Consider the following 24,979-nt stretch of genomic DNA (forward strand, 5'->3'; position numbering starts at 1 on the left):
CCCCTCTATCTCTTTCTGGGGCGCGCGCGCGCTCAATCTTTTTCTCCTTTCTTCTATTTCTCTCTTTCTCTTTCTCTTTCTCTCTCTCTCTCTCTCTCTTTCTCTCCGATCTTCTCGATCACTCCGCTATCCCTTCTTCGAATTTTATCCCATTTTTCCTTTCGCTAAAGGAAGGAAACTTTTCGAGGAGGAAAGACCTGCTTGCCGACAGATGGTTGATACGGAATTGTGACTTGTTAGAGATAAATGAGCCTCAAGTGTGCGCAGTTCGTGTGGATATTTAACATCCTCGTCGTTATTATTTTCTGTCCATCGAGTAGTAGTACATTGCGCAGCATCGCTGCTGAGCCGTCGGTGACGTTCGTCTAACTTCGACGTGTACTCACGTGCGCGAGCAGTGACGTTTTGTTAATCCACAGTTGGATCTCTCTCTCTCTCTTTCGGCGCGGGTGTGGGTGTCTACATACGTACGACGCGTGTATGTACGTACGTACGTGCGTGCGTAAGTAATTAAGAAAGAGGGTTAGGGAGAGAGGGAGAGAGGGAGAGAGAGAGAGAGAAAGAGGGAAGTTTTTCCCTCCAGAAAAGAAATAGTAGTTCGACTATTCGTTGAACGATGAACTCGAAAGAAAGTATCTCTATCGAGTGAATGCCGATTAAAAGTCATCGGAAGATAGATTGGTTAAGGGGTCGATCAACGTTGGGTCACATTGATGATATCGTGAGACGGTACGTCACGTCGCACAACAGCCACGGTACTAGGAGGAGAAACGGAAGAAGGAGGCGTGGAGAAGGTGGCAAGGGGAGGAGGAAGAGGAGCTGGAAGATCGGGACGTAACTCTAGCGGGGATGATCTAACAAGTTTCGTCGCATCGCGGAGAGATTCGATAAATCTGCCGAAAGATACTTTCATCGAGGTACTTTTTCCTTTTCTCCCTTGTATTATGGATAAACGATTCTCGCAATTAACGTAAAGAAAAGGAATATTGAGGTCGATCATCTCGCATATTTCTTACCTAAGATTCGATCCATACGACTTCCGCGTTTATCGTACGGATCTAGTATCATCCGAACGCGCGTTCAGTAGTTTCTTTCTTTTAAACTTTCCGCGTCGAGACGATGCAATGATCCACCAAATGGAATATCATATGTATCTTACAAAAACTTACGTCTTTTTCGAGGATAAATAATTCTTCTTATTAATATAATTTTAATGACAAATAAAGAAAACATTGAACGCGATAGCTCTGTCTAACACAGTTCATTCGATAAACTATTTGGGTCGCATCTTTGTTTTTTTTTTCTTTGCAGAAGAAACTTCGTATTGATAAATCGCAAGCGCGCGTCATCGAGAGAATCGTCATCTCTTTTATTTCTAATTCGTTACGAGATATCATTAGGGAGAGCGAAGAGAACCGTGAGATACGTTTGGATATTTTTTCTAACGGACTTCCTAACATCCTTATCGTTATCGTTATCGTTATCGCTAGATACACGTATAGTTCGATGAGCTTAACGCGTACCGATGATCACGCGATTTTATAACGCGTTGCGTTCCTTTATTGCTTATTTACATATTCAAATTTTGAAGGAAACGAGCTAACTAAACAATAACCTTCTTCAGCTTGTTTGTTTAAATTCTATTATTTATTCTTGTATTATTTTTTTTCTTAACAAGTCGATCGATGTTATTATCATCGAGTAGAAAGTGCGATAAATCGAGATTAGTAAATGAAATGTGAAGCGAGGAAGAATAAAAAAGATTCTCTCTCTTTCTCTCTCGTCCTGCGCCAGCAACGAGCAGCGCGCGTGTTGCGAAATAAATGTGATTATATTAATTGCTTATCCGCGTATGTTTCGTATAAAGTCGACGGAAAGAATGATTTAAATGCCCTCTTTTTTCCGGTTTCTCTTCGGTAAGTAGCAAATCGAGTAGTAGACAAACTCGCGTTGTTCTCGTTGAAACCATCGAAAATACTTATTTCCAGCTTTTTACTTTGGTTACGCGAGTTTTGTATTTTTTTCGGAAAGTTTGGGGATTTAGTAGAACGGGGATGGGTGTGCATAAAAAAATGTTTATATTTGATCAAGATAGATCGGATGAGAGAGTGGAAAGAAATAATAGGTCCATTTTGTGTAGGAATTCGTCGTCCGTCAGCATACTGCACGTTGCGGTCACCTATTTCTGTTTTGCTTCCTGGTTGCCGACGCTTCTGTGAGACAAGCTCGATGTGATTACATTGAAAAGGTCGTTTCTCCTCTCCTTTCCTCTCCACGCTGACTATTTCTTCCCTTTCTTCCCCTTCCCGCTGTTCACCTTCCCGTTTCTCGCCACCCCCCTTTGTCCTCTCTCGGTCCTTCCGTTTCCAGTCTCTCTTCTCCTACCATCGGATTATTCTCCCTCCCTCGTTTCTCTCTTCCGTCTTCTCCTTCTTACTTTGCCCCGCAGCACGCCGCACCGCGCCGCACCGAGCCGTTTCTTTTCCCACTCTCTTCCGACTTACTCTTCTCTACTGTCTGCTCCCAAGGGTGGGAGTATAATATATAGGTGTATAATATACCGATATATGTATATATGTATAATGCCTCTTGTTCACGCTATTATTCCATTTTTTCTTCCTTGCCTTTGCTTCTTTTTCATCTCTCATTATCGTTGTTTTCATTCCAAGTATGTATTTATTTAGCTAATCCTTTGACCATAAATCAGAGCGCGATCGGTAGCGGTAGTAGATATCTTCCGCGACGCGGAATGACACGCGCAACTACTTTTTTTATTCGTCTCGTATGAAAGCTTTGCCATTAGAAAATCTTTGAACACCGCGATCGATCGCGATTGCGAATAAGATAAAAGTGCTTCTTGGATAGCAAAGAGAATGCCAAGAAAAGGTACATACAATGGTGCGTGCGTGCGTGCGTGCGTGCGGCCAAGTACACACACGCAAAGATGGATAAAGGAGTGGCAAAAGGGGAAATACACGAAGGGTGGTGAGCTTGGTTGAAGGCGGCTTTGGTAAGAAAGCGTTTCGTCGTTGACGACGACGACGACGACGACGACAAGGATGGCAAGGAAGGAGCGAGGAAGGAGCGAGGAAGGAGCCAGGAAGGAGCGAGGGAGGAGCGCGGGAGGAAACCCGCTGGAGAAAGGAAGTGGGACGAGAGGAGGGAGAGCCCTTTCAACGCTATTGCGTCGAGCTCACCGGAAGAGCCTCGAACCCGGAAGTAAGAGAGAGGAAGCAGTATATACTGTGGCTTGGAAAGAGAAATGGAGATTTCTGTAGGACCCAGAAGGGAAGGGCTCGATCGATCTTTGCGAACATTGCGATAACGCACCGTCAACTTTGGAACGACCTTCGTACAAACATTTCATTCTTTTTATGCTTTTTTAATGTTTCGGCCCTCGACTCGGAACGGAGGATGATGCCTAGAGCGCAACTACTAGTAAAGAATGCGAAAGATTTTAGGTAACGCAAAGATAACGTTGAGGATAATTAACCTGATCATTTTTACTCCTTGCGTTGAAGCATAAATACATACATACAATTAGAATACACAAGGAAACGTACGCGTGACGCCACGCGGCTTAGAAACGGCTGAACACGTCAGACGCGAGACGTGTCTCCGACAGTTAAGGCGTGGTAAGGAACGCCATATTCGCATTGTACCTATCTACTTACGACATCTTTAATCGGCATAGTCTTCTTATAGGTTTCTTACAATTATTCGTCCTATCCATTAGTTGACCCAAAGTATGATCATCCAAAGTATATCGTTATGAAATCTTTGTAACTTCATTTTATTGAATATTTCAATCGATAAATACGATGAAACATAATATGTATGTTCGTCGAACGAAGGAAGAGGTATATCCGCTTCTTTTCTCATTTTATCGTTTTTTCTCTTTTGCTTTAGCGAAAGAGAAGAACCGGTCGGTATCCGGACCGGAAGCACGGACCTTGGTCCTCTTTTTCTTCTTTATCGCCTGTAAAAGAGGCGAGGAATGGAGCTTCATTGGCGTCTTGTCAGATCTTTTCCTTTCCGAAGAGGTTCTCTTCTTCTTTTCTCATTGTCCTTCCTTGTATTTGCCGTCGAATAGAAAGACGACCAGGCGCGCGTTTGTGTGCGTGCGTGTGTGTGTGCGTGAGAGAGAGAGAGAGAGAGAAACTCTGCTTTTCGTATTCCCGCCTTTTACCGTATCTTTTGACCGACGAAGCAAGAAAAACTAAGCAAAAGGAAACTGGCGGACACGATGGATGGCATCCGGCTCCTCTTGCTGTCGTTTGAAAGAATCCGTTCGGTCGGAGTTGCGGGGAAGAAAAAGATAGAGGAAAAGGAAGTGACGGTTGTTGGTCTTTTTCTAACGAGTTATCCAAATTTTTCAATATCTTTTTTATTTTGATGAAGGAACGAATAGAGGGAGGAGAGGTTGCTTCGTTGTCCAACGTTTTTCCTTATTTAACGTCTTTTTGATAAGAGGAAGCTCTTTGCAAAAAGTAAACCGATCGAAACCGACTTGCTTCCGTCCGTTTTATGTGGAACGTCAAGTTCCTTCTCGTATTTCACACATACGACGCTACTCACAGGGCAACAACTCTGCTGGCATTCCTTGCCGTCGGGATAACTATTATTACTAGTCGGCGGATCCGGGACAAGAGACACGACGATAGTTCTTCTCTCTCTCTCTCTCTTATATCTCCATCTTCCCTTTCCTCGCATTTTCTTTACTCGGAGCTCGCGAAAGGGTCTGAACTACTTATCTTTTATCTTCGCTCATCCAAGCTAATCTCGTCCTTGATATTTGCCCGAATTTTCAACCAACGATATAGGAGTCGAAGCTTCCTTTTTCACGTTATTTTAACGTGCCAATATTTGTTCTAGATTTCGTATTCGTTAAATTATTTGTAAATTATTCTTAGGGATAATAAATCTTAAAGTGTGCCTATCTCTTTCTCTCTCGCTAACGTTTTTGTCGTCCTTTAGTTACCAATTTGATTGTTCGCGCGCACGTCTTTCTATTCTCTATTCTCTCTGCATACTTCCCTCTTGGCACGTTTCATTCCCTTACGAATAAATTTCGTGGTACTTTTAGAAAACATGATTCAATTACATCGTTATACCTCTTTTATAGGAGTTGACGTTACAAAAACAGGGGAACTTATAGATCGTTTTATTAACGACCTAATCACCTATTCGATTATTCATTTAAATGTCGAAGAAAGTATTTGCGCGAGAACGCGTTATAATGCACGAGTTACCCTCGCGTCTTATGGTACTTCAGCGGCAGGTAAAATGCAGGTGACGGAAAAGATTTACGGACTACCTGCGACCGGCTCCTCCCACCATTCCTTTTTAATGGTTATAGAGGCCACAGAATTAAAGGGATCAGCCAGTCGACCTTACCTGCCAACGGATTTCGTTCCTTCATTTTTTGTTTTTATTTCTTTAAGAAAAAGCCTTCATCTTTTCACGATGAGTCTTTAGGTAGAAGAAACTTTTTCGAAATTTCCAATCCCGTTTCTGCTTTAACCTTCTCTTACTGGGAACTTCCGTCTATGACTTTAGTCAGAAGCAACAGTTATCCTTGAATAAAATCGCGGAAGATACGAATAATACGAAGGTCGCTGAATGCGGATACCGTTTGATTGTTGGACAAAAATATAAATAACATTTCTCGTAAGCGAGAGAGAGGGTATTTGTCTTTTTTTCTTCTTTTCAAATCTACAAAAATTGTCTTTTCTCGAAAAAACAAATTGCTATGCACAAAGGGAGCGTAGTTCATAAGTAGAGAATTACTTGTACGATAAGTTGGAAATTGAACAGACCTCTTCTAGCGTCGAGTAAGAGACAAGGAAGATCGAGATGAAACGAATCGCTTTCGTATGTGTGGTGGCATAGTACGTGTGCGTGTGTGCGTGCGTGCGTGCGTGCGTACGCATCGTGCGTGCGTGCGCGCTGATGTGCGAGAGAAAGAAGAGGAGGTTGGTTCCCATGAAGAGAAGCTGGTGCCGAGTGACGAGGGTGAACTAGGTTTTTTTTTCATCGACTTCCGGTCGACGGTACTCGCATGCACGTGCATCGGAGGGCTCGTCGCTGTTCTTTGTAACGCAAGCAGTAGTTCTCAAACATAAGATCAATTCGTATCGTCCAAGTTCTTGGAATCGGTACTCCGGACCGAGTCCAACCCCAACGCTTCTACTAGCGTTCACAAAATCTTATGGGAATATGAATAAGTGGAAGGCAAAATTTCGTGCTATATAAACTTTCAACAACATTGACAAATCTTTTCATCGCAAATCTTTTCAGCACAAAATTGCAGCTCGTCGTAACTTAGCAAAGAAAACCTTAGATCGAAAACAGTGTTCCGCTGGCGGATAAATTTATTCTCTAATTTTTGATCATGAAAAAACTATATATTTTCTAATAATATAGGATTAGATTGTTATTTTTATAAACAATTTTGTCCAAAATTTATCGTGTACCATTTCCACCAAAAATAATATTTTCAAAATATCATCCTACGCGCGCTCTTTGAAAGAGATAATCTATATCATACATCGTTATCGATATAAAATTTGCTTTGCTAAACTGTAACACTGCCATTTTGTGACGGCACGTAACGGAACAAATTGTGAATGTTGCGTTGTTGGAAGTGTATATAATAAAGTCCTTTAAACGAATTTTGTCTTGCACTTACCATATCCCTATAAAAAAAATTCCCAAAAATAGGCTATCTCTCGGAACACTAGAGTGGCGTTATCCCTTAAGTTAGGTACTTCATTCTTTTTTCGAGCGTGCAGATACGAACGCGAAGTATAATATGTATTTCGAAACCTTGGACAGACATCATGAAGATGTCGGATAAGAGAAGAAAGAGGAATGAGGAGGAATGAGGAGGAATGAGAAGGAAAAAGGAGAGCGAGCGCACGCGCATTTAAAGAAGAAAGAGAGAGTAGGAGGGAGGAGGGTCACTGACACGTCGCTGAAGCGTTTTATCAGTCGAGTGCACAGCCCACATAGTTAGGCTGCGTTCACACGTGCTCTCGTGGACATCGTACTCGGTTCGCTTTCGTAAACGGACGTATATGCAAGCAAGCGTGCACGCACGCGGAAAGAGAAAAACGCGAGAAAAGAGACGAGATGAGACGCGACGAGACTGAGTTCTTTCTATGCAGGATGGAAGTACCAAAGGAACGAGAAAGAAACATGAAAAGTCCAATGATTTCGATGAGCACCATTATCGTCCACTATCGCGACCGTTGTCTGTGCTCAAAAAACATCTTCCACCAAGTTAGAGTTATTGACATCGATCGCATATATAAGCGTACTTCTGATTGTACGAGATTTTTGTCGATGCTAATGATTCGTGCACATTTATTTTTTTTTTTTTTACCTAAGTACCTATTAATAAATCCAAGAACAATTGATAATATACATAGGCGCTTTAAATAGGCATTTTATGCGTAACCGAGTCATTTTCATTTCGATCGAATGCAATGAAAATTAAATACGATCGATGCAAGTGTTTCATTCCAAATCGCATGATCGAATTTTACACGACTTTGTATGTGTGTATGTGTCATCGCGAACGATAACCCAAGTTACGAATCTTTCGTAAAGAAAAAGAGTTAGAAAAGCGTCTCTCTATGCGCACCACATAATATCTGAATGTTGGGTGTTGGATGTTCAGGCTTACGTTAGAAACGATTTATCGCTCGGAGCGTTACGTGCACGCGTGATGATGTAGACTTGCTTAACCGTACATAGAGTTTATTTTTTCCTTCCTTATTATTTCGCAAGACCGTTAAAAGTTTAACAAGATTACTTAGGAATGCACGTAAGACGAATTTGCCGGCAATCATCATAAGGCCAATTTTATTTTCCGCATTGATGTTTTACGCACGCGCAAAGACAGTTTATAGATTTACAAAGAGAACACACGTTGGTGGTGGTCAGCAGCAGTCGTCGGCTTTGGGCCATCGGGCCATCGCCGTCGGGCCATCGTCATTGGATATACGATAAAAAGCACGTTCGTCTCGCTATTGTTATTCTTCCTTATCAATTTGTTTGAAGAAATTGCAATTGTTGTCCAAATTGGACAACGAACGTCCGTATGGAATATAAATAAGTTTCGATTGATGATTTTGAATCGATTTTTCGATTGATCGGAAATTCGTAAAAAGATCGACGAAGAGAAAGATGAAATATAAAATGAAATGTAAGATGAAAATATGGGATCAAAGAATGCTTCCTTGTTCCTCGATCTCTGCTAAAAGGAATATATGTATGTATAAGGAGTGGGAGAAGAATCCGGTAGCTCTGTATGTGCCGTTACGCTTCGAGCGTAGGCGCTCGACTTTCTCCGTCTGATCTCGGCTGGTATCGGTCGACCGATTTGGAGCCACGCGAGAGGAGCGCTTATATAGGCACACGCGTAACGAATGATTACGTTAGGAGCGCGTAACGCTTACCACGAGCTTTTCTCCATCCTATCGATCGATTATTATCGATTTTAATTGATACAATTTCAATTATCAACCTTCATCCCGCTAAAGATTTACTAAGATTTACGTTTGACATACACTTTCATTTATTTCAACGCGTAACGAGTATTACCAGTGCGTCATTTTCCGAGAACGCATTTCTTTGTCGCGATTTGCTCATATTTCCTCTCTACTTCGGTGCATCACGGATGAAACAATATATATCTTACATTAAGCGTTCGATCGTTAACGAAGAAAACTTCAAAAAAGCCACCTGTTATCGTTTTAACCGTACGCGAGGGAAAGAGAAATGACGTCGCGCTATATGATAAATTCCTGTGGAAGCAAGGCAAGGATTTTCCTCTTGCGTTTCCTGGTTGTATATAGGTATTTCCAAATACTAGTTGGTTATTATAATAGTACTAACATTTGTTCGTACTTTGTTCGCATAATCGATCGACAGTGTATCTAAATTATCCTTCATACGTAGATAATAATTAAAGAAACATGTACCGGACCCCGTTGAGATGTACGTGGAATAGGTGCACTCCCCACAGACAGGCGCCTTCATCTGTTGGCGCAACTTGTGTAGTTACTTACTTCCTTTTCGAGAAAGTGACACCGATGTTGTTGGCATAGCTCGACTCTCATACTTTACGCTACGTACATAGTACTCTCTCTCGTATGCCCTACGTTCCTATTTCGTACGTCTAGCATGAAATTACGTGAATCATTATTTAATCAACAGTTTGACCGACATTCGAAGACGTACGTATCTATTCGTATAGTTCATACAACTAATATTATAGTAAGTAATGCTACGACCTGGTGGATAGACGATCGTAGAAGTTTCGATTCTTTCCTGTCGTAGACCTTTTTTGCGAGAGATTCACCGGAACGAAAATAGCTTTGACGTCGATGGAAATAAGTTATGCAAATCCACATTGAGAACGGATACACCTTTTCCTGCTGTCTTTCATTTTGTATGCCTCTACATTATATGCTAATGATCGCGAAAACCTTTCGGATGTCTATCGTACGAGACAACATAGTCTCGAGAGACACGAGAGCGCTCGAGTCGAATTAGCGTGGTGGTCCCTCGTGGCTGATCGATACAAATCATCGTTTCGTAGTTTACCTCGAGATATTTCAATAAATCTTCTAAATATATTTTCTATAGCGTACACATCATATCGCATCACATTCGTGCACCTTACATTGACTCGCAAAACTTTGACTCGTTAACCGATTAATAGTTTAGTTAATCTAACTTATATTTGAAATATTTGTTCTTTGCAGGAAGACGAGGCGTGTTATGAAATTGTTGCCAGCGATTCAATTGCCACAATTACCGCCGGTTTCCGCCGCGAGCGGATTAACCGGGATGGATTCTCGAATACAACAGGGTATAACGTTGCCCTTTAATCCTACGGAATTGCTTTGGCGATACGGACCAAGTATGAACTTTCCACCAACGACGCATCCACCACCGAGTCCGTTGCTCGATTTTAAGACGCACTTGCCTGCGAGCTTAGGTAAGAGGAAACTCGAGGTCCTTATTACGTGTGTCCTTATTACGTAGCAGAGATTCAAAGGATATATTTATCGCGCTTACAGCCTCCGATCCGCGACTTTGGTCGAGAGAAGATGTCGCAGCGTTTCTACGATGGGCCGAAAGGGAATTTGATTTGCCGCAATTCGACATGGATATGTTCCAGATGAATGGAAAAGCACTTTGCCTTCTAACGAAAGCCGATCTTGGAGAAAGGTGCCCCGGGGCGGGTGACGTCTTGCACAACGTCTTGGCGATGCTCGCGCGCGATTTTAATCAGTTGCAAAGGTGCCTTCCCAGTAGTCCGGTAACTCCTACCAGACCGTCGGCTTACCCGCTTAGCCCTCATTCGCACCCACCTACGCCTACGTGGACGGAAAATCCATACGCTAATCTGGCTACCCTGATGTCGGCAAATTCGGTAACTTTGTCCCCGGCACCGTCCGTCGACAGCCAAGCTGGTTCGCCTGGGCACGCGGACGCCAATCAGATGCAGATTTATAAGAGCGATTCGGACGAGGACAATCATCAAGTAGGAGGAAGTAACAGTCCACCCGCTACACCTACGGCACTCGCTGCGCAAAGACTCAGCGAGGTTTGCGTAAAGGATCAAGCAAGTCCGACGTTACCTTCCCAAATGATGCCTCTTACTCCAGGTGCGTATAGGCCGGCCGCTGCTGCTGCTGCCGCTGCCGCTGCTGCTGCTGCTGCCGCTGCAGCCGCGAATACCGTCAGAGAATTCTTTCCTACCGACTCGTCCGAACCTAATACCAGTTCGTATCTGATGCATACAATACATATACGATACGTATACTACAAAATATACGATGGAAAATATTATAGATCTTTCTTCTATTGCAGATGGAAGGCTTTTATGGGATTTTCTTCAGCAGTTGCTCAACGATTCATCCCAACGGTATACCAATTATATTGCCTGGAAATGTCGAGATACCGGAGTTTTTAAGATCGTTGACCCTCCTGGTTTAGCACGCCTCTGGGGAATACAGAAAAATCATTTGTCTATGAATTATGACAAGATGAGCAGAGCTTTGCGTTATTACTATCGCGTAAACATACTTAGGAAAGTCCAGGGAGAGCGGCACTGCTATCAGTGAGTATACGCGTTCGATTAACTTTCTTTGTTTCCTTTTTTTTCTTTTCGACGAATCTTTACGCGCGATATCTCGCATTTCGCAGGTTTCTTCGAAATCCAAGCGAGTTGAAAAACCTCAAGACTATGTCTATATTGCGACAACCGACGCGAATAAAATCGGAACCGGAGGAGGAGGGAAGCATTACCGGAAACGGACTCGACGCGGAAGCGGACATGCCGACGGATCTTTCTATGTCTGGTATGAATCAACCGTCGAGCGAGCAACCTCTACCGTTACACGATCCACCTACCAAGTACAGAAGTCACGCGTATAATCTCGTTAAGATCAGTCAGGAACCGGAAGAGAGGAAGTGACGAGGGTCCTAGCGTTGATATCGCGCGACGACGCACGATTATATACGATAGTAGGATAGCATTGGACGTCTCTGCGATGATACGCGAAGAGACAACGAAAGCCCGCCGTCCAATATGGAGCGATATTCCAACGAAAGCCAAACTTCTTGGGGATCGAAGGATCGAAGAAGATCCTACTTTTTCCGAGGACTACTACCTGTGAAGAAATGGAAATCGCTGTTTGGTTACCAATTCTAGAATCGACTAGAATCGATCCAAGACAAGGAGATCGATAAAGTCGTAGTAAGATATTTCTTTCGATGGCAAGCTCGATATTCCGAAGGATGCCGAAGGATGCCGAAGGATACCGACGGATACCTCTCCAACTTCGTCCACGCACCGGTCAGAAATCCATCGCTTATTATAATAGTACAAGATTTCGTCAAATCCCCCTTTACAATCGGGCCATAATGGTGGATAAGATTTAAGCCGTCTGTGGTTATGAATCATTTTTCTCGAAGAATATGGAACTCATAAGAATGAATAAATATCGTTGGGTTTAGCATTGTCCATTAATGCCTGTTACTAAAGTGCAATCAGATAAATAACATCTATCGGTTAACGAGCAACACACTTTTTAAAGGACATTCAAACTTATTAACATGGATTGTGAAAATAAGCGTGCAAAATATTTTAACACAAATTACGTCTAATACATAGTATAGGGTATCGTCGTGATTTTTTAAAGCAGATTTACGAAATATAATATTTTAATAAAGTCGAATATTATATAATGTATAATGTTCAATGATTAAAACGTAAGCTGTAAAATGGGAGGGTCGAGGGTCGTATACTTGACAGAAGATCTCTATGCGATCTTTTTTCAAGTTACCTCCTCGCGGAATCAACATATATATATGGAACTTCCGCGCTATTCTCCCAACATATCGATTTTAGTAAAAAACGAAAGATCTGGATTGCCTATTATTGTATGTTTCGTAATGCATGATGATTCGTTATAACCGTCGCGGAAAAATACTTTAGTTTAACATAAGTGGTGAATCGTCGTGTCGAATCGGTGGACGCTTCAATGAAGCTTAAAGGTTTGCGGATATTCCGCTAATGTTTATCCATATCTCTTCTTTCATAAAACCCTTTTTTTAATGCGAAACGTTTTAGTTTTACCTTTTCCTCAAATATAGATTAAATATACCTTTATATGCATATACACATATATCCGTATGCGTATATATGTGTGTGTGCGTGAAATAGTATAAAGCTAATAAATCACATTATCAGTGCAAACATAATATAAGATATGTGCGCAATGTCCGCATCCATATGGAAACTTTGTTCGCAAACGATTTAGCGACATTCACATGCATATCTCGCAATCATTTAATTTAATCGTATATTTTAGATTGCTGAACGTTGTTAGTACAAAAACAACTTGATTTTTTGTTGCACCTCTTTCAACGATTATAACATATGAGATAAAAGTGATCGCCGTTTATTATCTTTCCTACTACTTTCGTAATTATGAAATTATTCAACACACGAAAATATTGTCAAATAAAGGCTAATACTTCGCGGCCTAGTTCATTTTTAAGCAGTCATTTGTGCCAACGACTATCTTTCTAGTTAATAAGACTGTATATGTATATTTTATTTGATTGTTTAAATGAACATTTTCAAATAGTCTAATTACGAGTAGTAACCGGTGAGCAAAAAATTACGCGCACCGTTATATAAAATTTATATATAGATAGCGTCGACTATATCTAAGAATATAGTCAATGTATATAAATAGGTTATTATCGTACAGAAAAACTGATAGAAAATGAATTCTATTAATGAAAAAGAATTTTATGGAAAATCGGGGCCAGAGTTATATATGAGCCGCTCATTTGCCAAATCGATTCGCTAAAATCGCTTATATAAAAAAGCTAGAGAAAATTTATTAAATTACAATTATATTAAAGTTATATAATTTATTCAGTCGTACAACATTTTCTTATTCAATGATATTTAAGCTCCTTATAAAGGAAGGTTCATTTAAATATGGACAATTTAGCTTACGCTTCTCAAATATATATGTTTTCACGTTTCAACAATTTTTAGTCGCTTTGGCCTGTGAACGACTCGTATATGCATATATATTATGTATGTATACATATATACACACACGCGCGCGTGCGAACGCGCACACACACACACTCACACACACACACATCCCCACACATACGCAATCATACACAAAGTTATGTAAAGATAAATAAATAAATAAATAAATATATATATTTTTACTACCAAAATTTATATTCGAAATTTATATATCTGTTACTGACGCGATTGTGGCTTACATTCCACGATTTCAATCTAGAATCATTTACGTGAATTACGAGAGATTTGATTGGGAGAAAAATACGTAAAAGTATGTAAGAACAAGTGAGAGAGAGTGAGAGAGAGAGAGAGAGAGAGAGAGAGAGAGAGAAAGTCGTTTTTCATGATTATGTAGTACTTTCTGCACAAAAGACAATTAAAAAATTGAAAATCTGAAACTTTGCGACAGTGCTCCATTAAGATAAAATCGATCATTTGAATTAGGCTTCTTGTATGCTGTGATTTTTATATTATGATATTAAAGAGTGACGAATGTAAGAGGCAAGAAGATGCATGTTCGCGTAATAATAAATACATAACGTTGTTTAAAGAAAACTATAACTACGTGTGTCTTATAGATTTGTGTTTGCGATATGTAAGTATATACATAAACGCGTGAAAAGTTTGGAAGAAAAAGAACAAGATTTTTATGATATATTTAAATGTAATAATTAATATTCATGCAGGAGAATCTCGTAAACATAAATGAAAGAATTTGATCTATTAAATCAACGGGAAAATCTCTACAATTGACTCGTCCTGCGTAAAATATATCGAAACTAGAAGTTAGCGACACTTTTATTATATAACTTGTTGCAAAAATAAGATGAACGATAATCGCTGTAAATATAAACTTATTTACTTATCAAAGCCTCATCTTTTTATTATTTCCGACTATTTCCTTAGTAGAGTATCTCTTACCGAGTAAAACAAATTCTAGAAAGAATTTCATTTGAATACTATAATACTGTGTTGTATTATTTAATAATGATTGAACTTTTAAATTTCATTAAAAATACTCCTTGACACGTTGACTGCAACGCGATTTTCACACGATTGTTTTACAGAGAACAATGACTTAGTCCAACGGCAAATTTCGAAGAGGAAGGTACATAGATCGTATGTTCATTTGTTTAAATAATTACATAAAAATGTAAAAATGCTAAAATCAGAGCGTTTACATTTTAATTTCTCTCTATTTCATATAAATTCTCGTTACACACATGCGCAACGTTCGGAAAGTCATATAAACAACTTTTAATAAAAGCATTTTCACAGAAGACAATGACTCATTACAACGGCGAATTTCGAAGAGGATGGTACATAGACGTTATACTGGGTGCTTTTAGACAACAATAGACACTTCTATCGATTAATTATCAATTATTTTAATATTCTAATGCACTTTCATTATATTTAAGATTGTTTAAACGCATATATATTTATTTAAACATTACATACCCTTTAACGTACTTTGAATATTAATTAATTTAGAATTTATGTTTCATTAGATGAAAATTTTACTCTCGAAGTTATCACTGCAACTTTCATTAAGGACAACGTGCCAGTTTGAAGGGGAATTTCGAGGAAGACGGTTGACAGAACATATACTCCGAGTTTTTAGACAACAGTAGACACTTGCATCGATTAATTAATAATTATTTTAATACACTAACACAATATAAATAATTATATTTAATTTTTATAGTGGATAAACATGTGTGTGCCTTCAGAAATGTATTTATACATATATTTTATAAAATAGTCATTTAAAGCGTTCAAATAGAAAAAATCTCCAAGGTTTGTTGTTAAATCCAACGATGATCGATCACCTGTAACAAGAAGAAAACTACATTAGTCATACAGTCAAGTGATACAATAGCCTGACATAAATCGTCCAATTCACAGATGCACTTTTTGAAATTTAATTCTCTATTTACTTTTATCAAATCTCTAATTACCATAGCAATAAAATTAAATGTAAACGCGTGATTTTACATTTACATAAAATAAATAGAAATATATATAAAGAAATAGAAAAAGTAAAAATACTAAGTTACTAAAAAAAATAATATCTATTAATTATTATGAAAGTCTTTTAAACTGCTTCATATAGAAAAGAAAAATAGCAAATTTAATACAATACGATCACAGTGAAAAATTTTAAAAACGAAACAAGAAAAGAGAAATTACTGTAATATTTACCGAACGTTATTTAAGCTTTAAAATTTAATAATATAAAAATTGTAATATTTCTGACTCTAACTAAACACATATGCATCTTTTAGACGATATAGACACAAATTTGGTGTCCCAAGGAGATGGAATGGTTCATCATCTCCAATTACAACTACAAAATTAATGACGAGCAAGAATGTAATATAATAAAATATAAAATATGACTAGAGAGCTATTTTCGAAAAGTTCGAACTTGCTGTTGAACCTTTGAAAATAACTCAATAGTCTGTGTAGTTGCCCTCTTCAGCCACATTTAAGTGGGGGCCTCTTCGGCATTAGCCTCTTCTTTCTTCATTTCCTGAAAACTGCATTGGACATTTTCTACGTGCAAGAAAGATAAGATCTTTCATACTACTTTAAGCAAATTACCTCATATTTTTTTATGATTTGAATCATTAATTATTAAAAAATTAATTGACGTTCACTGTTCATTAGCAAAGCTCGTGAACCATCAATGAACTTAGAGTTCATTGACATATACACGAGCACAATTAAATGAATGTCCAAGCAGTCAATAATCGATGACCTAATAACACAACGCACTTTTAATATCAAAAAATAAAATAGAATTGAAATAAATAAAGCAATAAATGTTATGCATTTTCTTGCAATATTTTCATTTCATTCATTCGTTATATTGAATTATATTAAATATTTCTAATTGAGAAAATCGCGACTGTGCGAAGTGCTAATATCATAATACTTAAAATTAAGTATCAAATGGATCAAAGTATTTATTTGCTAATTTGTTCGACTCTATCTCGTTCGAGATAGAATCGAAATAGAACTAAATCTTTCAAATCGTTGCAAATTCCTTTGAATCTCATGATACATAATAAAAATTACAGAAGAGTTACAAAATAAATTTACAAAGGAAGCATAATGGAATGAATAAACAAAATAAATTTTTGTAACAATTCTGTATAAACCAGGCGGCGAAATTTCCACTCCGGAGTGGAAGCGAACCTCGTGCCTTTCCTGGATCCTACCTACTTAAAATTAAAGTTTTCACATTCGCTCAAAGACCCACCCACCCACTCCACGATTCTCTCACATACCACCAGGGTGCAAAAGCCTAAACTAGAGAGCATGCCCCGGGGCACCTCCGACACCCTAGTTCAAACGCGTTTTCTAAACTTATGGGAGTACGTACCAATGCTGTAATCGTCTGCCAAGGCTAGTGATTATTGCATAAAAAACTACAGCAAAAATACAAGTATACACTAGTATATATGCATACTAGTAATATACGAGTATATCAAAGTTTCCACAAATAAATGCGGTAACTCTACTATGCAAAACGATTGTTAAAAAAAAAAAGTTCGTATCGTACACGTGATTCTACAAGTTATTTTTATTCAATAACTTTAAAAATTAATAAGCGCGGTATTACGTGTCGCGAAACGATGTACAATGCACACACCTAAACGCACACACAGGTGCAACGTACACCGTGCAATCACTAGCACAATGACAGCCGCCAATAGGGGAAAAACTTAAAACTAAACCTATACTAACCGTTTCTCACCCATACGAGTAGCACCTGGGCACACGTATAGATGAGAACGCAGAAAGTATAGGGGGGAGAAACGGGAGATTAGTACATTAGAAGCTGAAAATCCTGATCTAAAAAATATGATTAAAAACACATATATACATAAGACATAAATACATTTTTATAGAAATTTATCTAAGCGGCTAAGGACTCTACAATTTATTTGATAAATATTAACTTTTAATATCTTTTAATATCTTTTAATATATTTTAATATATTTAAAAACCTCGGACGACTCCTTTCATTAAGTTGGCTGTTCTAATAAAAGAACTGGGCTTTGAGCCACCACTTAACTGCAAGAATCTATCCGTCGCGAATGAGTTTGTCTTCTTGCTCATTTATTTATAATATCGAAGTATCGATATATTAAAATTAATCGCGATTAGATAAACTAAGTACGAAGCAATGCATGTAAGACATTTATTACATGCTTTTCTGGACAAAAACGAGTAAATAAATGCTCGATTTCACCACTACTAACCACGAACAAAACACGTAATAAAAAAGAAAGTGCATTTATTAATTGCATTATTAATTAAATGAATTTAACCGGTGAGACAAGAAAACCTATCCTGAACTAATATAAAATATACAATACAATATACAATATAATATACAATTTTCATGAGTAACTCCTAGAAAGGAATTACTCATGTGCTCGTCACTAATTTATTTAAATAATTACAACCAGTAACTCGTGCCGATTAGGACCTTTCATCCTCGACATGATTGAGCACCGGAGGGACTTTAAATTTTAACTCACGGCATAAGAAGTTCTACGATGGCTCCAAAACACTCCTACTTCGCAGCAAGTATTGTAGAATGCGAATATCGAAGATCCATCGAAGATCCATCGAAGATCCATCGAAGATCCACCGAAGATCCACCGAAGATCCATCGAAGATCCATCGAAGATCCATCGAAGATCCATCGAATCCATCGAAGATCCATCGAATATCCATCGAAGATCCATCGAAGATCCATCGAAGATCCATCGAAGATCAGAAAGTCCGTCGTCATATCTGTAAAATAAAATAGAACAAAACGATAAGTTATTTGCAATATAATCCAAAATCATATAAAATAAAATCGAATAAAATGTAAATAAAAGTAGATACTTACAATGCATTCCAATGGGATGAAATTCAATTGCACCATGGCGATGCACCTCGCGTGAATCTAAAAACGCGGTATAAACGAAAATAAGAAACTATAGATGAGTTTCTTATCGCGAAACCGAAATTTTATTATACGTCGAGCAACACTGATTCTAATTCGCGTATGATTTTAATTTACTATACGCCCGATCACTGATTCTACGCAACTAATTCAAAGACTGCTTTGCACACAGTCAATGCAAGTAGAAAAATCTTCATTGATGCACTGATTCTAATACGCGAACAGTCTGTGCGACTGTTTAAAGATAAAAATACAACTTTACTCGAACAAACTCTAATGCAATTACTGCATTGGTCGCAGTTAATTTAATATATAAATTTCAAAAATAGTTCGCGAACGCGACGGAATTGAAAAGAAAACGAACGAACGTGCTTCTAATCCGTGATTTTAATTATATTTAACGATACAACACTCCCGTATATTGCTTCGCGCACGATAGCAATGCACGAACACTTGCAACACTTCACAAACACAATTCACAAACACTTCCAACACTGATATATTCCTGATGATCTGAAACAGAAATAAAAACAAAATTATAAATATCATTGTTGTAAGTAAAAAAATTATTATAATTATTGAGAAAGTGTTTAAATAAAAATTGACTTACGTTTATTCTTCATTGATGAATGCACGATGGGTATCCTACCCTTAGGATGACGATGAGCACACGTTTAAACCGAATAAAAGAAACTTACGGAGTTTCTTAACCGAGCAAACGAAACTTTAACATGCGACGATCAACACTGACTTTACTTTCCGATTCTTTTGTATTTTATTTTTACGATGCAACACACGAGTACCTCATTGCCTACGCGCTCGATTGCAATGATGTTCTGAAACAGAAAAAGAAAAAGAACAATTAATATCATCGTTATAATAAAAAACCATTAAAGTTAACATAGAAACGTTTAACAGGAAAATATACTTACTTTTAGTCTTCATTGATGACTGCAGGATGGGTATCCTACCCTTAGGATGACGATGAATAAAATAAAATTAAATAAAACTCTGAAAAGCTGAAACATACTAAAAAGATTATAGAACAATATATCCTGTGAATCATTCCTGAAGGCATTGCACACTTTTAAAGATATTTTATCATAAAGAATCAATATAAATTCAAGCAATATTAATTGCCTTTATCTCACTACTTGTATAAAATTACATATAAAGTATTTAATATCAGTAAAAATTGTTAATAAAAATCGATAACGTTATATATATATATAATAGTTTAATACGTCACGTTCGTTAGATCTTAGCTCGTTGAAGGACTGATCAGGAATGAACGCGTAACCGCGTCCTTCATGTCGAACGTTCGGCTGTCTTCGTTTTGTTTTCGGCTGTCTTCGTTTCTTCTGTTCTCACTTCGAGAAATTCCTGGAATATACGTACACATTCGTTATTGCCCGTAGATAGAATATTTTGTTTTCTTATTTTCTCTCTCTCTCTCTCACTTTCGTTCTCACTCTTTGTATACATTTCTGTATGGTTTAAAAAAAAGAATAACGCTTACCTCGATGAATATGAAGATAAAAAAGAGTAAACACAATTGTTAGACTGAGTATATGTATTCCTGCTGGACTCTCCTAATGCTCGGTACCTAAAAAAGGAAAAAAAAAAGATTACATTAGTATAATATTAAGAAAATCAAATACATGAGTGTATGTGTACGAGCTACCTATACTTATGTATATATGCCTGTATGTGTGTGTATGTGACAGAAATCGAATTTAATACGTAATACGATCTTTGAATACATAATTATGAAAAATAATTAATTAGAGCATCATTAGAGATGGTAGTAAGTATCGATACCATGAAAAAAGCTGGAAATTAGAAGAAATATTGTTAAGTAACATTGGTGAGATTTGGCGGGATATCGAGATATATCGATGTTATATTCTCACAAATTTCTTACGAACTTTTTAATATTTCGTTTTGAAAACATTCACGTATGAAAATCTTATGTGTAGCTATCGTTTGATATATAATAGAAAGGTGTAAAATACTTTTTAATTACCTGAATTAAACGAGATGACGCAGTACGCTGGAACATATACAGCTGACAGAAAATGGCGTTTCCTCTACCTTTCCCCTGCGCCCCCTTCCGTTGCCACTGCGTTGCCTCTGCTGCGCATCTGCTGCGCGCGGTAGTATGCGCGGTAGTCCACTTTCAAAAAAAGTAGCGAAATCCGTTGACCAATGGCTACTTGAGATTTGCATTTTTTCCATCTATTATAGAAAAATATCGAATAGTTAAAAATAGGATGTAGGAACATAACAATTGTCGAAATATATTATATATTACTTTATTAATCCAAACAATCAAAATTAATCATTATAAGTCGATATCTATAGAAATGATGCCGTATATATGATTGCGTAGAAAAATGAATACCAATGTACATGGAATTTTTTTCTACGCAAATATTCTTTATCCTCGACATTATCGTAATCTTTCAATTATATCATTTGAAAGTCATTTGCTAGAAGAATCGATTAGTATATAGGAAAATTATTTACATTAGAAAATATTTTTAATTACCTGAGATTAACGGGACGACGTAGCATCCGTCCGATTTCCAGCACCGACGCCGCGGAAAAGAAAGAAGAATGATTAGCAAAGAGCCCTGATTGGCTGATAATTATTTCGGCTAATAAGCTGATTGGCTGATAATAATTTATACGACAAGTGACCAATTAGAAATTCCGAATAACAAATAGAAATGTATTTTACGCACCAAACTTGCCCCGTCACACGTACTTTCTTCATGACCACGCTAGTCAAGCTTGATATGATAATTTATTTTTTAAATAAATAAAAAATTTATTCTATTTTTCTATTTAAGGTACACTTGTCTTGTTAATATTTAAAAAATAACGAAAAGAATAAAGACAATATGCACTATAAACCTTATCACATTGCATAGAAAAACACAATCGTATAGAAAAGATACCTCGTTGCAGATATTTTTGAAACAAATGACAGAAATCACTATAGCCATCCTTAAAGAATTAAAGTAAATTGAAACAAAACAATTGATATTTCTAATGCCAACTATGAAAGTATAAATTCCCATATTCTGTATCAATATAAATAATTCTTATTATCTTAATTCTTTAAAGATGGCTATAATGCCTAAAGTCATTTGTTTTAAAAATATCTGCAACGAGGTTTCTTTTCTATACGATTGTGTTTTCTGTGCAGTTTTTAGTGTATAACCTCTTTATTTTATTCCTTATTTCTTAAATATTATAGAGGAACGTATACACCTAATAAGAAAATAAAATTATTTTTGATTTATTAAATAAATGAATTTTGTGTGTTTTTCTGTGCAGTGTGATAAAGTTTTTAGTGCATAATGTCTTTATTCTACACATAAGTTTTTAAATATTAACAACAAATTAACATAACTTGATACTTTACTAATACAATCTTATGATTTTCAGATTTGCAAGTATTTGAAGATTTGGAAAAGCACATCTATTAGGCTTTCTTACTGTTTTGTGTATCAAGTACATACATAAAAGAAGAGTTTACAAGATTTTAAAATGAATCCTGGCAATTTTTTGGGTATTTAAACAAGCAAACACCTCGCAGCTTTCTTCTATTATAATGGTAAATTTCAAAAATTCACATTTTCCATTAGTATATTATTAATACATTGTTTCAATATATTGATTGTATAATTGTTTAGAGAAATGTACTTTCTTTTTTATTTACATATACGTTAATAAATGCCAGAAAAAGTAATTTAATTTTTACATGTTACTGTATTAGTTGGAATTCATTCAATATTAACAATTGTATAACTATAATTTATGTATAATCATTACAGCTTTATAGTTTAGTCTTATTTAAACAATTGCATAAAAATTGCATAGATACTATCATCAAATGCATTAATACACTTTTCTTATGTTATAGCAAAATTTTATCCTCGAAGTCTTCACTGCGCAGGAACATTAAAATAATTACATAAAAAATAAAAGAATACTAAAATGAGAACGTTATAATCTTAAATTTTATTGATTAGGTGGATTATTCAATTTATACACATGCGCAACGTTCAGAAAGTCATATAAACAACATTTAATAAAAGTAATTTCATAGAGGACAACGTCTCATTTCAACGGTGGATTTCGAGGAGAAGGGATCACAGAACATATACACTGAGCTTTTAGACAACAATAGACACTTGCATCGATTAATTAACAATTATTATAATGCACTAATGCACTCTTTTTATGTTACAGCAGAATTTTACCAACGAAGTCATCACTGCGCAGAAGCATTAAAATAATTACATAAAATAGACAAAAATACGAAAATCATACCGTTTTAATCTTAAATTTAATTAAATAGATTTATTATTCTTTTTATACACATGCTCAACGTTCGGAAGGTCCTATAAACAACTTTCACTAAAAGAACTTTAACAGAGGATAATGACTCAGATCAACGGTGAATTTCGAGGAGGAGGGATCACAGAACATATACTCCTAGTTCTTAAGCAACAATAGACACTTGCATCGATTAATTAATAATTATTTTAATGCACTAATGCACTCTCTTTATGTTACAGCTAAATTTTACCCTCGAAGTTATCACTGCGCAGAAGCATTAAAATAATTACTTAAAATAGACAAAAATACGAAAATCATAACGTTTTAATCTTTAATTTAATTAAATAGATTTATTATTCTTTTTATACACTTGCTCAACGTTCGGAAGGTCCTGTAAACAACTTTCACCAAAAGAACTTTAACAGAGGATAATGACTCAGATCAACGGTGAATTTCGAGGAGGAGGGATCACAGAACATATACTCCTAGTTCTTAAGCAACAATAGACACTTGCATCGATTAATTAATAATTATTTTAATGCACTAATGCACTCTCTTTATGTTACAGCTAAATTTTACCCTCGAAGTTATCACTGCGCAGAAGCATTAAAATAATTACTTAAAATAGATAAAAATACGAAAATCATAACGTTTTAATCTTTAATTTAATTAAATAGATTTATTATTCTTTTTATACACATGCTCAACGTTCGGAAGGTCCTGTAAACAACTTTCACCAAAAGAACTTTAACAGAGGATAATGACTCAGATCAACGGTGGATTTCGAGGAGGAGGGATCACAGAACATATACTCCGATCTTTTTAACAACGATAGACATTTTTATCGATTAATTAACAATTATTTTAATATTCTAATACACTCTACTTATATTTAAGATTAGTTTAAACGCGTACACATTGTTTTTAACATTACATACCTATTAAAGTATTTCGAATAGAAAACAATTTTGTTACGTTATTAATTTATGATTTTTCTATATGACTGTCTTTACTTACTGTCGTGTTAAAATCGATTTGTATTACTGGCAATTCAAATTTAATGAATATTTATTGAAATTTGGGTCTTCGGAAGCGGTTACCTCCTCGTGGTTAGACCCGGGCAATGGTATTTTACTTTCAGTATAATGTTTAACATATTTTATATGTTACACATTCCATTGCAAGTAAAATCCAGCTAAAGACCGCTTACTATTAATATTATAATGATAATTAGTTTCCTTCATTTTCCTAATTAATATCATATTACAATTCATTACATTGTTTTCCCTTTAATACTACCTTCATATTATATCCCACATTAAAATACTCGATTTATTTTCTAGGAACAATAATCTTGTGCATTCTTTCAGACGTTTTTGACGTGCAGTGCGGTCGGTAAAGCACGTCTCGGTCGCGTTCGCGTTCGCGATAAAAAACTTCTTTATAGTTTTTTATTTTCGTTACCATCCACCCATCATCATCCTAAGGGTAGGAGACCCATCGGGCATTCATCACTGAAGATTAAAAGTAAGTATAATTTTTCTATGAAACATTTTCTATGATAAATTTTCAATAGTTTTCGATTACGACGAAGATATTAATCGTTCTTTTTCATTTTCTGTTTCAGAACATCATTGCAATCGAGCGCGTAGGCAATGAGGTACTCGAGTGTTTGCATCGTTAAACAAAAATCGGAAATTTTTCGGGTAAAGAAACTCCGAAAGTTTCTTTTATTCGGTTTATACGTGTGCCATCGTCATCCTAAGGGTAGGAGACCCATCGAGCATTCATCACTGAAGATAAAAGGTAAATTAATTTTTCTATTAAATATTTCTTTAATAATTACTTATAATTTTTAAACGATAACAATGATTCTAATCGTTTTTTTTTCTTTTTCTTTTTCCAGAAGGCTAAGTGTTTGTGTTAGTGTTTGAACTGCGTGCAATGCAGTTGTAAAAATTAGAATCAGTGTCGTGGTCGCGATAAGAAACACGTAAGTTTCTGATTTTCGTTG

General features: G+C 36.6%; 1 protein-coding gene across 3 annotated transcripts; it reads left to right on the forward strand.

The window, feature by feature from the left end:
• Window positions 1-348: 348 nt before the first annotated feature.
• Window positions 349-14,509, forward strand: LOC122521433 (ets DNA-binding protein pokkuri). 3 transcript variants are annotated; one of them, XM_043642171.1, is made up of 6 exons: window positions 349-917; window positions 2,141-3,461; window positions 9,777-10,012; window positions 10,095-10,802; window positions 10,891-11,140; window positions 11,227-14,509. In XM_043642171.1, the coding sequence occupies exons 2-6, from the start codon at window positions 3,415-3,417 to the stop codon at window positions 11,495-11,497; spliced, it is 1,512 nt and encodes a 503-aa protein (XP_043498106.1). In that variant the 5' UTR covers window positions 349-917; window positions 2,141-3,414; the 3' UTR covers window positions 11,498-14,509. The 3 variants fall into 3 exon arrangements, with proteins under 3 accessions (XP_043498106.1, XP_043498108.1, XP_043498107.1); XM_043642173.1 differs by having other exon boundaries at window positions 10,095-10,685; XM_043642172.1 differs by lacking the exon at window positions 2,141-3,461.
• Window positions 14,510-24,979: the final 10,470 nt, after the last annotated feature.

This window comes from Polistes fuscatus, unplaced genomic scaffold (genome assembly GCF_010416935.1).
Source record: "Polistes fuscatus isolate 324 unplaced genomic scaffold, CU_Pfus_HIC Scaffold4, whole genome shotgun sequence".
Lineage (NCBI taxonomy): Eukaryota > Metazoa > Arthropoda > Insecta > Hymenoptera > Vespidae > Polistes > Polistes fuscatus.

Excerpts from the sequence above, each read along its gene's own strand:
- LOC122521433 (XM_043642171.1), top strand. The coding sequence starts at position 3,415 with ATGATGCCTAGAGCGCAACTACTAGTAAAGAATGCGAAAGATTTTAG. Across the intron at positions 10,803-10,890 it reads CTCGTCCGAACCTAATACCA|ATGGAAGGCTTTTATGGGAT; the intron begins GTTCGTATCTGA and ends CTTCTATTGCAG. Across the intron at positions 11,141-11,226 it reads GGAGAGCGGCACTGCTATCA|GTTTCTTCGAAATCCAAGCG; the intron begins GTGAGTATACGC and ends CGCATTTCGCAG.